General features: G+C 34.9%; 2 protein-coding genes across 4 annotated transcripts in view; both read right to left on the bottom strand.

Annotated features, from left to right (window-relative positions):
- Positions 1–10939, bottom strand: part of LOC127418975 (polyamine-transporting ATPase 13A2-like) — a 33566-nt gene extending 22627 nt beyond the window's left edge. The window contains exons 1-8 of one of the 3 annotated variants that reach the window (XM_051659939.1): positions 10799–10916; positions 3714–3797; positions 3547–3604; positions 1661–1758; positions 1378–1545; positions 1171–1229; positions 213–282; positions 53–132 (exon numbers count right to left, since the gene is read on the bottom strand). In XM_051659939.1, the coding sequence (XP_051515899.1) occupies positions 53–132; positions 213–282; positions 1171–1229; positions 1378–1545; positions 1661–1663 (380 nt within the window). In that variant the 5' untranslated portion in view covers positions 1664–1758; positions 3547–3604; positions 3714–3797; positions 10799–10916. Of the gene's footprint in view, positions 1–52; positions 133–212; positions 283–1170; positions 1230–1377; positions 1546–1660; positions 1759–3546; positions 3611–3713; positions 3798–10798 lie in introns of all 3 variants that reach the window. The other 2 variants (XM_051659938.1, XM_051659937.1) reach the window with 2 other exon arrangements.
- A 1644-nt stretch (positions 10940–12583) lies between these two features.
- On the bottom strand, positions 12584–15638 carry LOC127419049 (succinate dehydrogenase [ubiquinone] iron-sulfur subunit, mitochondrial-like). Its single transcript, XM_051660099.1, has 8 exons — positions 15478–15638; positions 14206–14339; positions 14031–14116; positions 13745–13881; positions 13509–13625; positions 13294–13395; positions 12988–13110; positions 12584–12809 (listed from the first exon to the last, which is right to left on the bottom strand). The coding sequence occupies exons 1-8, from the start codon at positions 15541–15543 to the stop codon at positions 12729–12731; spliced, it is 846 nt and encodes a 281-aa protein (XP_051516059.1). The 5' UTR covers positions 15544–15638; the 3' UTR covers positions 12584–12728.
- Between the last annotated feature and the right edge of the window lie 1021 nt (positions 15639–16659).

Below are 16659 nucleotides of genomic sequence, written 5' to 3' on the forward strand. Positions count from 1 at the left end.
TATAGCTTTTAGAGAAAACTAGTACAAATACAAAAATAAAAATAGACCATACCTTGCTTTGCAGAAAGCTCCTTTCTTGGCCATCCATATGTAACGCATGCCCTCAAACACATAGTATCTGAGCACTGTTTTCTAAAATAAGAAAAAACAACATATGAACAAGTTGATGGTCCAGAAATGGCCAACATACCCTCTGTTTTGACTGTCATTACCTTTTCTGTCTGCAGCTGCACAGTGTCCCTCCATTCATTTTCATCTGTATCTGCTACCGCAAACTCCAAACTGGAAAAGTAAAAAAAAAAAATCACAATGAGTATTTTTTAATGCATTTTGTAATGGGCTTACACTGACTTCTAGGGGCATGGATGCAGCATTACTGAAACACAATCATTTTTTTAGTTACCGATGCAATTGTAGAAATTCCTATTCAAAGTCTGCCATTGTGTATTTAATCCATGAATGAAAGAGTCCAATAACAGGGCGTTTACTGAGATTAGGCGAGCAGTATTTGGCTGGTCATGTGATTCTAACATGGCAGCCCCCATAAGGGGACCCTCTCCATGTAGAATAACAGCTTTTATGAGGTTACTGATATGACGGGAGTCTTCATCTCATGTGAGTGCTCATTATTTTATATCATTTTCAAAATAACTATTTATTTCCTTAGGAGAAAACTTTTTAAAGGGGAAAAAATTACTGAGTGCCCCTTTAACATAAACTAGAATCAATTTAATTTGGTTACAATACAAATTTTTTTAAAAACAATTCACATTACAGTGATGTGAATAGGATATTTTTTTTAACAATAAAGTACTGAGAATTGGAGGGGTGTGTGTATTTGTCTTGAAAATAACCTAACATCGATGCAAAAACCCTTAATGGGATGATAAATAGGCTTAATTTTCTTTATGCAAAATATAATCTCTTTTCTTTTTTGAATTTGGGGTGAAATATGACCCAGACATGTTCTTGACAGGTTTCATGAGAATAACTATTCACTACTGATCTATGAAAACCATGTTTACACTTCCACAATTGAAGGTAAAAAAAAAAAAAAAAAATGTAAAAACAAGCAATATTTTATAGGTAATCATATTATCACTGCAAAGAATTGAATAGTAGATGGTTCTTGCGAGAGTTTTTGAAAAGAAACTCATGCAAATAACTTACCTGCCTTCCTCAATCTCTTCAGTAAGCACATCTATAACAAACTGCTGTCCATATCTGTCCTGTGATAATCAAATAAAAAACACATTCTTCCTTATAATGCAAAAGCAGGGCTAAGTGATTTATTTTCTTCTGTATTTTGATCCTATTTTACCAACATTGAAAATTTCAGTAAAATAGAAAGTCACAGTCTGCATATTGAGACAATACCTTTAATAGCAGAACATCTGCCATTGGAATTGGACAGGAGGTGCAACGGGCCCAGATGCCAAGGCGAGGACGCCACTTGAAGAGTACTAGCAGCAGGCCTAAAGTACATAGCGCCCCAAAGTGGCACAGCCACACCTTCCAGCATACCCATCTGTAACCCTGAACGTCCTGAAAAGCAGATTACATTATAATAAAAAATTTAAAAAAACAAAAGGACAATCTTCTTATTGTCAGAAGTTCTAGAATAGCTGATTGTGTAGATAGTAGAATAGTGGAATAGTACCATATGTGAGACAGCACTGAGGTCCCTGGGCCTAGGATCTGTTATAATGGGCTCTGAATTTGGGGAGGTCGGCTCATCCAACCCCTGACCACAGCTCCCTATAAGATGAGATCAGTAATACATTTTTCAGTCCTGAGCAGCAGTTCTTAAACTAAGTACAGAAATTAGTGCAATGTAAAAACACTGACACAACACAATCTAATTCCTTTGTAGTGTACACTCCCTTTCTGTAAATACAAGAATAAACTCTAGAGCCTAGCATGTCAATGGCGTACAACACTGTTTTATTAAACATACCTGAACCTTACTTCCTGTTTGCAATGTACAGCAGTACAACATTTGTCAAAATAGTGCCACGTTGTGCACCACTGATTCACACCCTGTAAAATCCTTGACACCATGTCAGACAGATAATGACGCTTTTATAAGTGGTTCACAACAATTGTCAACAATTGCATTTGAGCAAGGACCAATGACTTGGCTCAACTTTGGTTGTGCAAAAGCAGTAATAGCTTGAAGAATCTAAAGAATTACATTTCAAACCAGTTACTGCATCTCTACTTGGTGTTATCAGACCTATATTTAACTGTTCAGCAGTGTCAACTTAAAGGAATATTTCACCCACAAATGAAAATTCTCTCATCATTTACTCACCATCATGCCATCCCAGATGTGTATGTCTTTCTTTCTTCTGCAGAACACAAACAAAGATTTTTAGAAGGATATCTCAGCTCTGAGTTCATGCAACGCAAGTGAATGGTGAACAAAACTCTGAAGCTTCAAAAATTACATAAATGTGAATAAAATAAATCCATAAGACTCCAGTGGTTTAATCCATGTCTTCTGAAACAATTCAATCGGTTTTGGGTGAGAACAGACCAAAATATAAATCTTTTTCTTTGTACATCTTGTCATTGCAGTCTCTATGCATAATCATGATTTCAAGCTCGATTACAATTCTAATTGAAGTCTAATTGAGCTTGAAATCATGATCAATAAGGAGACCGCTGATGTCAAGATTTAAAGTGAAAAGGATTTACACTTTGGTCTGTTCTCACCCAAAACCCATAGGATCGCTTTAGAAGACATGGATTAAACTACAGGAGTAATATGGATTACCTTTATGTCTATATGTGATTTTTGAAGCTTCACAGTTTTGTTCAACATTCACTTGCATTGAATGGACCTACAGAGCTGAAATATTCTTCTAAAAATGTTATTTGTATTCTGCAGAAGTCATAGACATCTGGGATGGCATGATGGTGAGTAAATGATGAGAGAATTTGAATTTTTAGGTGACCCATTCCTTTTACAACGACATAGCCATGCCCTTCAGCATCAAGATCTACACCTTCAAGATCTTCCATTAGACTAGATTGAAGGACTGTTATTTGATACCTAACACTTTTTTTAAAGTACAGTTTTTAAAGAAATCTGGTTTTATGAATTTAAATTTAAGACTTTAAGACCATTTAAGACCAACTAAAGGACATTTAAGTAATAAATTCAAGGGAACACAATATGTCATTGCATCGTTCTCTAAATTTAAATGCCTAGGGAGCACAAGAACAGTCATATATACTGTATACAGTAGTAACACTTCAAAGTTTAAAAACGCAACTGTGGTGATGGGGTCATGGCTGAGCGACATTTGCAAAGTGCGAGGCCAGGAAAGACAGACCGGTAAGGATTGACACCTGTGGGAAATCACCTCTAACAGCTGTTTTGTGTTTGCAGTGAAAGTGGATAGGGATAAAAGGGCAATCAAGACTGCCGGAGAGAAGAGAGAGAGCGACACATGAACCTGACTGTGTTTGTGATCGGTTGTGCTGAAAAGCCATATGTGTGTGTATATATACTAAAAAGTGTGTGAATAAAAGACTCACGGTGAATTGTCTGACCAGCTCCAACTTCCTCCTTCACAACCCAGCAAGAGATCTTTCACTGCAACTTAACAGATCTCCATTACTTTTTAACTCATTTGACAAAAAGTAGCACGATAAGACTTGAATACCTCTGCCCCTAACCACCAGAATGTAGAAATAACTTTTACCTTCTGATCAGCTGTATTCCTCTACGACACTGCTGTTTCACTTGAATATTGCTTAACCAACACCCAAAAATATACCTCAAAGCTCTGGAATAAAACATAAGTGATCACCACCAAACATGTAAATACTACGCACAACTCAAAGAAAAGAGTGCATAAGACATGCACAGCAAACACACACCAAAATACAAGTTACTACAGTTTGGATCCGAATTTACGCCTTTCCATTCCACAGCTCAGTGAACAATCCACTGCTCCACACGAGTAATCACAGCCACGCATCACAGTCACCATGATCAACTTCATGTTCATGTAACTTTCAACAATGATGAAAATCTAAATTTGTCCTTCAACCATTCAGTCCTTCAACCATTCAGTAAGCACAATACAATGCCACTGGAGTCAGCACATAAGTGTGAATTATCTATTGAACTATAGATGGCACCGTCTCCAAATGTTCAGGAAATTATGTCAATGATGCATACCAAATTTCTTTTAAATCTGACAATGCATTCAAAAGATATTTAACTTTTTGATAAAGAAAATATATATATATATATATATATATATATATATATATATATATATATATATATATATATATGCCGGAGAGGCAGTATGGCTGATATGGGAAAAATTATATATGGCTGATATGGGTATCTATAGAACACCAATCCATAGACAAGAAGCTTATGGTTTTAGAACATAAGGTTAAAAAATTACGGGCATAAATAGCCATGTCACATTTCTTGATCCATAGGTGCCGCTGTCGCCAAACTTTGCACCCTCAGAAAATGGTCCCGATAAAGCATACTAAGTTTTGTTTCAATACTACAAACCGTTGCTGAGATACAGCTTCCTGTTTTATGCTGACCTTGTTAAATTTGTGCTACTGATAATTTTCAACAAAATTGTACAAAAAATTGGATAACTCATTCTGAGTTGATCAGTCTGGAGATTATTTTGAGCCACTGTTTAGGCAAATTGGTCAAAATTTGAAGGAATAGTAACGAATAAACGACAAAATCCAAGATGGGGGCCACAGTAATGGGCAGAGTTTTAATGTAAAAACTCCATTTGAATCATCAGGAGGAGAGTAATGACATGCAAAAATAATTTGTTTCTAAGACAAATAGTTCAAAAGATACGCACAAAAGAAAAGTGAATATCTGAACTGGCAGTGGTGCTATAGTGTGTCCTAGAGACCCCAAATTTGGTATGGGGACTATTCCTGCCAAGAAATTACTCTTCACTTAAAATTACTAAAACTGGAAACCAATCCCTCATGCAACTTTTAATTCCATAACCTTATGAATTTAGACTTGCTGCTCTGATTTAAGACCTTTTTGAGGCCTTAATTTGCGAAAGGGCAATTTAAGACTTTTTTCAGTCCTGCAGAAACCATGGAGGAACTAGCTGTTCCTCTCCAGCCAGGTCACCAAGGTTTTTAAACTGAAAGAGACTATTTGAAAAAGTTTTTCCTCTTTTTTTTTTTTCCAGATCATGTGCTTGATTTGTAATGTTTCCACTCAAACCAAAACAAAAATGAAATTGTGCTGACATTCATGTGCTGACATGGATTTTTTAGCAGTCAAACTTCAAATGTTTAAATTTCAATATAATTTTGACAGGCAAATGTGGGCAGCGCAGAAACATTATTTTCATATACTGTGCTGTATTATTATACATACCATTATTTTATACCAAAAGCTCAAAATTGAAAGAATCTATTGGGCATATTACGGAGCTTGAAATACAGGTTCTGCCACCAAAAAAGAAGTAGAACACCAAAGACGAGGAGGATGGGGGATTTCAACACCTTATTTGAAAAGGTAAAAAAAGTCAAATCAACTGACTTTGAATCAGCCTACAAGCAAAGATTCAGTCGGTTTAGAAGCCATACAGAAGAACTACATGTGTATTATAACGAAAGAAAAAATACCATACTTTGCTCTTTTCCCTTCTGCAAGTCAAACAAAACATCCAACAACATTCACAACATTCAACGACATTACGGTTGTTACCGGTGGATAAAATGTCCACAAGGGCCTTATCCTGACAGCAAACCAAATCCTCCAGCTGGTGCCTAATATGAGAGAGATAAGAAATGTTCCTGTGCAGTTGAACCAACCCATGCAGGAAACTGACCGCTCCGCCAACATTCAGCCAATTACTGCGATCAAGCCAGCCGCAAATAAAATCTCTTTGCGCGCATATTCATAGAATTACGGTAAGTTGCGTGAGGAACAGAATGACGTACTTTCTGATCGTTATTTCATTGAGTTGGACAGCAAATCATAACATCATAACATGGCAACGTCTATTATGTGTTTTTTTTAGGTGTTGTTCTTATTAATGTTTGAACTTCGCCATTATGTAATTTAGCTATGTGAAAGGTGGATAATTGTAAAGGTTTTGTTGTTTTTGTTTTTTGTTTTAAATTGGGGAATGCTTATACTTACAGTTTACTGCATTATAGATGACACAACAAATGAAACATTCTACCAAGGATCTTTCATTGTAAGTGTCATTAATATGCGACTTGATATGAACTTCTTGAACTGTAGAATATTGAAGAACAATAAAATCATTGATATCTTTATTTCAAAGAAGTTGAAAAAAATGAATTAATTCTTGCTATAGCCACACTTTATAAAGAAATTAGTGAGATACATGTTTCTTGACTTTTCAGTCATGAAAAAGATTTCAAATAGGCCTACTGAAAAAAAAAAAAACATTGAAAAGGCATCACTCTAAAACCTAATATTTTATTAAATAAAATGAAATGGTTTGTCTCTGTATTGTTTTACACATTTTTAGAAAATATATTTGAACTTGGCAATTGCCTGAAAAAGCCATTACCCCCTTTCATCTATCACACCACTTCTAAGACATTTACAGTTATTTATGTTTATTTTTTACTCATTTGTTTTCTTAGGTCAAGCATTTGTGCAAGATCTAAAAAAAAAAGGCAAAAAAGCAAAACAAAATAAGTAATTCATAATTTAAATAATTTAAAAAGAATGTTTGTCCCTTGATTTCATATCATTAGTGTTATCAATGTTAAAAACGTATTCTGAAAATTCAAAAAGTTATAGAAAAGAACTTACAAGGTCAAAGTTCAGAGGAAGAAGTGGCAGTTCAAATGTGCAACCAGTGATTATTCCACCATGTTGAAATTAATGTTCATGTAAATATGTCATTGGTGTTACACTGTTTAATGTTCATGTGAAAGATTTTTATTTAAATGAAATATTATTCCATGGTATGGCTTATTTATGTTAGATCAGTGGTGTGTGTTTTGTGATGCTATTAACATCTTAGATAATTAATCTTTTAAGAACATTTGTCACTGGTGTTATCATCACTGGTGTTACAACTCTTGCTTCATTCGTGAAACAAAATAAATAATAAAATAAAGATAATGATTAAAAATAATCTCAAGATGTTTCTCTGCTCTTATGGGTGAAAACTGAACTGAAACAAAAGTTTAACATGTTCACAAATTTTTTGAAAATGACCCAAAATTGTGAATATTCTCAATTTCAGAGACCTGTAAAAGGTCATTTCTAATAAGAAGTGAAAATTAATGCATATTTCCTCCAAGGGACCTCCCACACTATCTGAAGCATGAAAATGAAGCCCATTTACATTTATCGGTTTGATGATGCACCAAAGTCACACAAGGCTCAAATTAAGACATGATTTTTCATAACTTCAAAGAGCTATGTAAGCTGAATTCAAATTAGAATAAATAAATCATGAGTATTTTTTGCAAGGGACATCCCATATACTATCAGCCCACTTCGAATGAAAAAAAAGATGAGTAAGGGCAGAAGAACCGCTGCACTCTGTTTTTTGGTTGACCATAGAATGACAATAACAGAAGCTAAGTAACAAGTCCAGCCAAGCCTCAAAACTCTTTACAGTTTTGTGTACATTTCAAACCCTTATACAAGAAAACCACAGTAACTGCAATACGCATTACATTATTACGGTAACCTGCAGGGTCTCTATTTCAATGACAGTAGGAGAGTCATGTACTGAACTGTGTTCTACATGTTCTTCACATTTTTACTGCTTTGTGTAAATTGATGTCACTGCACAATCCACTGTTTGTTCACATGCAACTTAATCTTTTTACCTAGAATTATCATTATTGCTTTATTTGCAGTAAACTGTCATGTACACTCCAACAAAGTATAATCCCTGTGTGATCAGTGCATGATATGACAATAATAATAATAATTGTTATTATTATTATTATTATTATTATATTATAATATTATAACATAACATTAACAACAGTTATAACTTTAAAACATGTTTAACAATATTAATATTATTATTATTTTATTTTATTTGGAAACATGGAAGTCAATGTCTTTTCATTTTGAATTGTCATGTATTTCACATAGAAAAGTGTTTAAAGTGCATGCATGTATTTTTCAAATTAAATGCATAAAGTCAAGAAAAAACACTTCAGATGGTCTTACAACAGTTTCTGTTCACACATAATAATAGAATAGAAATTTGTATTTCATTTGAGTGAAATTCCATTGTCTTTGCACCTTGTGGTGACTTTAGACGCATCCTACTCCCAGTTGACAGTGAATATGCTTCATATTGAGGGTGCAGATAGTGTGGGAGGTCCCTTGCAAGAATCGGGCATTTATTTTTACTTATTTGATTTCACCTTTCTACAGGTACCTGAGTTTGAGAACAATTCCATTGTCTTTGCGCCTTGTGGTGACTTTGGGTGCATTTTAATAAAAAATTGCCACAGTAAATGTTTCATATTGAGGGTTTAGACAGTGTGGGTGGTCCCTTGCAAGAAATGGGGATTATTTTTTTCTACTTATTTGAATTCGCCTTTCTACAGGTCTCTAAATTAAAGTTTTTTTTTGTTGTTGTTTGTTTGATTGTTTGTTTTTTTGCCTTTTGGTAACATTGGATGCATCATACTCCACATTTCCAAAGTAAATAGGCTTCATATTCAGGGCTTAGATGTGTGGGATGTCTTTCCAAAGAAATGGGAATTCATTTTTTATACGTGTATGAATCCACCTTTCCACAAGTCTTCAAGTTAGAGAAAAATCTAAATCCCGAGCCTTGTGGTGATTTTGGACTCCAAGTTTCTACAACAAAAGTCTTAATATTAATATTTTAGATTATGTAGGAGGTCCCTTGAAATAAATTAGCTATTTTTTTTTTATTTTTTTTTTTTACTCATTTGAATTCACTATTCTCTGTGTAGGTCTCTGAAGTTGAGAAAAATCATGTCTTAATTTGAGCCTTGTGTTGAAGTTGTTGCATCTTAAATTTGATAAAGTAAATAGGCTTCCTTTTCATAGATAGTATGGGAGGTCCCTTGCAAGAAATAGGTGTTCATTTTCAGTGTGAACCATGTGAAAAAATTACAGTTAAAATGTAAATTAATCACATTTTCAACATGGTGGAATAATTACTGTATGCACATTTGAGCAGCGGCTTCTTCCTCTGAATTTTGACCTTGTAAGTGCCTTATTACAACTTATTAAATTTTCAAAATACAAGTTTTTAACATTGATAACACCAATGATATGAAATCAAGGAACAAACTTTCTTTTTTTAATTATTTAAATTATGAATTACTTATATTGTTTTCCTTTTGTTGCACACTTTTTAGACCTTACACTAATGTTAGACCTGAGAATTGACAAATCCAAATATATAAAAAAAAAAAAAAAAATTGTAAAACAATACAAAGTCAAACCATTTTGTTCCATTTAATAGAAGGTTAGGTTGTAGAGTGATGCCTTTAAAAATATATCTTTTTTTTTTATTTATTTTTTTTTACTATTTGAAATATTTTTTCATGACTGAAAAAGCACAATATTTTGATAATGACCCAATTTCTTTATTCTGGCTATAGCACCAACCCATGAGTGGTTCTTCTTTGAAATAAAGATGATTTTTTTTTTTTTCTTAAATATTCTACAGTTCAGTACGTTCATATAAAGATAGAAATGAATGACACTTTTACAATGAGAGATCCTTGATAAAAATGCTTAATTGATTATATTATCCGATGTTAATGCAATAAACTAAGTATAATGCATACCCTATTCAAAAAGATACTACACAAAAGACTTAAAATAAAGTGCCATTTAAAAAGTTCACCTTTCACATACACCTTTACATTACATAAAGTACAAAAAATACGAAGTGTAAGCATATTAATAAACTCCAACACCTCACAAACACATAAAACACGTTGTCCTGTTATTATGTTAAGATTTGCTTTCTAGTTCAGTGGGATTAGAGTCAGAAACACATCTTTCTGTTCCTCCCGCAAGTTACCGTAATTCTACTAATATGCGCTCGCTTGCATTTTAGCTGAGACTGGCTTGACCGTGAAATTCCAAACCGCGGCAGGCTTGACTGTAGTCCTCCACGACCTGAGTGTTTTACATATCCGAATGCTAATGAAAGAAGCCAAGTTTTTTCAATAACAAATAACCTACGGCAATGGTGTATATTCTTATAAAACCTGTCAACGTTGGCTTGGCGGTGCTTTCGATTAAAGGGCAACAAAGAAAATCCAGAATTGGTCTCGAGACGATTATCGAAAATATATTACGACTAACAAGTTGTTTGGAGAGACAATTTCACACCTGGAAAGCGAAACCTGGAGTTTTTTTGTGGTTCTGACAGCCTGCACATGAGACCACAGATTATTTGAACAATGACCAAACAATCCGGGCAACATCCTAATTAATCTAACAGCCACGTTGGACAGCTGAATGAAACGAAATCAAAATTTTCTGACAGTCTAACCGCAAACTAGTTTCGATACAATGACATAATTTACAAAGGAATGCCGTTTTGACAGCAGCAAATAATTCTCTAATGGCACAGCTGAACAAACACAACAGCTAATGCAGGATATCCACAGAAATAAATAAGAAATAGACTTATCCCTCATATTAATTAAATCTAAGACACTGTAAATTGCAACTGTATGACATGCAATAATTAAATACAGCCAAGAAGAGTTAGAGGACAACTACTGGTATGGTTCACTTGCGCCGGCGAATTACACTTACATTTACCAGGCGGCGAATCCATCTATAAACTAAAACGAGATTGCTAAAGCCCATACTTTTCAATCAATAGGCATCGTTTCACCATAGACACCCTCAAGTACAGTTTCCACTCTCGTTTCTCTAAATGTGACGCTATAGCCCTTCTTCCTTTATGTTCTTGTGGCAACTCACCCATTGACCACCGGCGCCCCCTGGAGGACATCATGAGACTTGACGTTCTGTAACGTTATGTGTTTTATTTTATTTTATCTATTTAACGTGATGTATTATTTGATTGAATGTAGTTCACAACGTCAGTTGAAAAAAAAAAAAAAGGGCCTTTCCATTTGTTATTACAGAACATAAGGACACAATTTGTAAACAGTTGACTGTGACCTCAACAGTCTAAGGTGGGGGTTAGGTGGGGGGCATTGTCCCCCTAGACTTTGAACACATGATTTCCTAAGTACTGATGCCCGATTATTTATTTTTTTGGTCAGAATTTGCTGTCACTGTAAATGTTAATTTTACAACACCCATCGACGTAAATCTGACATTGTAGGTCACATTCAAACAGATAAGACAGACACACTGCAGTTTATACATTTTCTTAAATGTTAGATGTGGAATACAGTTTTAAGATTTAGCGTCCATTGTTGTGAATAGTGTTAAAATGTGTAGCGGGCATGACATTTCAAGCACTGACAAGCAGGGTCAGAAATTAGAGGAGCTCAGGGCAAAGATTACAAAAATGCTATTGATGTGAAACAGTGTACGTCTTGGGATGCAAGACAAATCTCTAAGAAATTCTGATAATAAAGTGAAATCAAACCAATCACATTAAATGTATTCATATAGGAGGAGCTTTTGAAGAGTGGTGAATCACTGTCTTATGATATATTTCATTTAAACGAGCTTAATACAGTAGCAAGATCTTGTTTCTACAGCTTATCAAAATACAGTTAGAAACACTTTGACAGAAGAAACATAAATCCAATAAATACACGATTACATGCCTTGTCAATGTTTTTTTATGTGGTTATGGTATTTTTACAAGAACTGCTAACCAATGAAGCCTTTATTATCATATAGAAAGCTACAAATAATATATTTTCTGTCTCATTTTATGTTGAATCCACATACTATCAGAAAAGCATGTGGTTGTGAAATCTCTGTGGGGTTTTGAAGTTTGGAGCAGCAAAAATAGTTAACCTTGTGTAAACTGTCATGTGAATATTAAGTATATGCTAAGCTACAATGCTATTTCTTAGCTTTACATACAATGAATGAATTCTATGATGAAAATGCACGTTGGAGCATAACTTTTTTTCTCTAGTAAGTGATAAAAGGGCAAAGATCTTATTCTTAATGCGAATTTAAATGTAGTTTTCCTGCAAAAATATCTAAAAATCCTTAAAACAAGACACATTTACTTGAGTTACAAATCTGAATAAGATATTTAGGCTTTTTTCAGAGAATGTATTTTTACAGTGTGAAGTGTATTTTCTTACTTTATTTACTTGTTTATAGTCAAAAGTAGTGAACAAAATCTGCCAGTGCTGAAGAAGTAATCCAATGTATTTAGATTACATTACTGACCTTGAGTAATTCAATGGAATATGTTACATTTAACAGCTTGTTTTCTGTAATCTGTAGTGGAATACTTTTTAAAAGTAACCTTCCCAACACTGTATATGTATATATATAATTATTTTTTTTTCCTCAGAGCACACAAAGTAAATGTTGGGCTATTTTGCCAACTTTAAATTTTTTGTCTTTCCCTGTCCCACACACACACACTGGCCCTTTTGATTAATATTTCCCCAAAAAAATGAAGGCGGTTTATTTTTCTTTTTTCGTAATGACTGAATGAATTTACACATTTACACAGTAATTTAAATGAACTGAAATCAATGAGTACATAGAGTACGTTATATCCCTAACATACAAATCAACTAGCAGATGATCTGTTTTCTTTATAAGTCGCCATCATTTTCTTAATTTGCGCTATGGCTTTTCCAGGATTGAGTCCCTAAACAGGAGAGAACACAAAAGAGATCAAATGAAATATTTAAAATACAGCTACAAAGTCTCAAAGGCACTAAGCCATGGTAAACATACTTTTACTTATTGTCCAACAGCAGTGAGACTGACTAAAGGTTTATCATGTAAAGGGTAGCTTTGCAGTTTGATAAACAGTTTGAACATACCTTGGGACACGTCTTTGTACAGTTCATTATTGTATGACAGCGGTAGAGGGAGAAAGGGTCCTGTAATTTGGAAAGACGCTCTTCTGTAAAGTCATCACGAGAGTCAATCATCCACCTATATGCCTGAAGATGTAGAGAAAAGAAACAGCAAGAGGACAAAGTATGTTAAATTCAAGAAATGGGGGAATATGATTCAGTGTTTAGAATAAAATATTGTTAAAGAGATTACAGTAATTATTGTATAACATGTCTATTGCACAATTAACAATGACAATGACTAACAGATTAACAGACTAAAACAAATACCTGCATAAGCACAGCTGGGCCAAGGTACTTGTCTCCGTTCCACCAGTAACTTGGACAACTTGTGCTGCAGCATGCACACAGAATGCATTCATAAAGGCCATCCTATGAGCAAGGGAAAGAGGGTGTTTAAAAAAATATTATCAAAGATCACAATCACGCTTCAGAAACAGAATCAGCCTAAAGCCAAACAAAATATTGAGCAGGGAGGCTCATACCAGCTTTTGACGGTCCTCGATTGACTGAAGGTACTGTTCCTTTCCCTGTTTTGACTCATCCTTCTTCTTCAGATAAGGCTCGATGGACTTGTACTGTGCATAAAAGTTGCTCATGTCCTAAAATGCAAGCAATGAGTATAGGATTAGTTTGAAATTCCAGGTTCACTCCATTTGATAGATTTAAAGTCAAAGATGGATTATTTCTGGGGGTTTTCATTTAATAGTGGCATACTCACAGGGACAAGATCTTTCACAACATACATGTGAGGCAGAGGGTAAATCTTTGTCACTTTGCTGGTATTTGAATCTATTTTGTTTAAACAGGCTAACGTGTTGCCCCCGTTGATGTTCATAGCACACGAACCACATATACCTGTAACGACATCACATACAGACATCATAATCCAATATCTTAATGCACATGTTAACAGGACAGGACGCAAACCTGTTTATTTAGGTCCCAGGATTTATTCCTTTTATTTTATTTTTTCAAAATGTCAAGTTTGGTTATGCTCCTCTTACCCTCTCTACAGGAACGTCTGAAGGTCAGTGTTGGGTCGATCTCATTTTTAATTTTGATGAGGGCATCAAGAACCATAGGACCACATCTAGGACAGAAAAACATGATTTTCAATTCTTCAAATGTAAAGAGCTTAGCAAAGCAAGGAAACAGATGCATAACTATTAGTGCACATACGTGTTCAAATCAATTTCATAGGTTTGCATGCGTGGCTTGTCACCAGGTGTGTCAGGGTCCCATCTGTAAATCTGAAATGTCTTTATTCTTGGCTCAGGGGCAGGGGCCGCAGCAGTCTGGGCATATCGCACCAGCTGGGTTAGGACAGAGGAAAAGAACACATGGGTACATAAGTGATGCAAAATGCTGACATGTATTGGAAGACAAGGCATCAGTATTAGCTAAAGGTATTTTAAAGGTCCACTCAGTAACTTTTTCTATTTGAGTCATCTCGGACACCTAGTGGCGTGGAGGCAGTATTATTCAAACACATTAGTTTTCAGTTACCAATGCCTTTGTAAAAATTCACTATTCACAGCCAGCCATCATTAATTTGATCTACGAGTGAAAGTATCTGATAATAGAGTGGTTACTGAGATTAAGCAAGTAGTATTCGGCTGGTCGTGTGATTCTAACATGGCAGCCCCCATGAGGAGACCCTCCCCATGTAGAATAAAACAGAAGGTTAGAAGGTTACTGATATGTCGGGAGTCTTCATCTCTAGTGAGTGCTCATGATTTTATACATATGGTTTAAACGTACAATTAATTTCTTGAGGAAAAAAAGTTTTTTAACAAGGAAAAAATTACTAAGTGCAGCTTTAAAGGTCTTTTCAGTGTAACTGAAGTGCATAATTCAGCTCCATTAGGGCGCCACCTCAAGGTATAAAAGAGAAGTGCGCGGGAGTTACATCACTCTGTTACTTAACTCACATTGAAATGGTATGGACAATTGTTTTCAACATCACCACTTCATACTATAAAGTGATTTCTTAATATTTTATTATCGCTAAATAGAAATGTTGCACTGATATAATTTGAGAAGTCAAACCCAACTGAAGCCAACACTTTAATACAACAGTTGTGTAACCATTTGCTACTAATTGCACTGTTACATGTTAACGTTGACTCCATCAGATAAAGAACTCAGCTTAATAAACATCACATTTGGGTACAAAGTTCCGTGTAACGATACCACGCAGAAGACAAGAATGCTACAGTCAGACTGTAATTTCCTTAAATAGTTAGATAACGCCGGTTGAGTCAGTGTTTAGAAATGTGTCCGATATCCACTAGTACATTCACAAAGACTGCATTATTATCGTTGTAATGACGCGACCTCATCGCGAAGTTAAACGGCGCATTAGCTGCACCACGTCCCATTATACGCCGCCGTACATCATGCGGACTCTTTTAGATGTTGTTGACAGAGCAGAAGGTGTAAACAACTTACCACTGATGCCCTACAGTTGCGTAAAGCAACAGCGCTGCGACCGAGAGACGTGCACACAACCGACATTTTCCCCTTTAGTATTTTAATGAGCGAGTTTCTTGTCTTCTTGAGCAGATTGAACTGTTTCAAATATATAAGAAGCCACTTGTCCCGCCTCCAAATGCCAGCGTAGATGGGGCGTGATGTTTCCATCCGTCAATGAAAAGCGACAACGTGACATGTAACTGTACCCGAAGTCCCTTTTACACAAGAGAAATATGTTATAACCTCTCATTGTGTTCAGTATTGTGATCAGCTGTCTGATTCAAACGTTTAAGGAGTAAAACTACACAATATTGACATTTACATTTTATGATTAGCCTACATTTATTTATTTGGCAGTACAACTGGGATAAAAGCACACCTTAAAGCAGGGGTGGGCAATTATTTTGGCACAGGGGCCACATCGGGCTTTAAGTAATACATAGGGGGCCACATTGTATCTACTCCTTTTGAGATAGAAAGTTCCACATTGATTTGGTTCTTGTATCTTTTAAGCCCAGAAATAGTCGTGTACTCAATTTTCTGAAGTGTATATGTGACGGATGGGACTATTCTGCAATTGCCTAAAGTATTGTATTGCTCTACAAAGGTAGATCATTCTTTATCAGGCATTAAAAAAATAATAATAATAAAGCCTGAGCGTAATTATAAATGATTTATTTTACAATCTTTACTTCCCTGGTAATGTATTAACAGTTTAACACTCTCTACATCAGGGGTCTGTTTTACTAAAAAACTATATATATATATATATATATATATATATATATATATATATATATATATAGTACTTTTAATGTTTGTTGCAAAGCGGGACAGTTTACTTATTTTATTCTCAAAATCACTACCCGTTTATGCGCTAAAAGGGTCCTGATGTGGGTCTCGTCAATGGTTTGGCTTTCCATTCAGCACACAACTGAATAACACAGGCTGCATGACTATGATAAATGATTACTGCAAAAGTTAGATTAACATACAGGTGCAGGGGACTTCAACATTTCTAAATGACACAAATAAAAAATACATATTCGTCCATCACTTGCTTTTGCTCGCGAGTGAATGATTACTCCTCCATGTGTCAATGATGCAGAGATCTTTGTTTATATTTTATTAAAGTTCATCACTGAGAAGGTTTGCTCA

The sequence above is a fragment of the Myxocyprinus asiaticus genome, chromosome 28, assembly GCF_019703515.2.
Source record: "Myxocyprinus asiaticus isolate MX2 ecotype Aquarium Trade chromosome 28, UBuf_Myxa_2, whole genome shotgun sequence".
Classification (NCBI taxonomy): Eukaryota; Metazoa; Chordata; class Actinopteri; order Cypriniformes; family Catostomidae; genus Myxocyprinus; species Myxocyprinus asiaticus.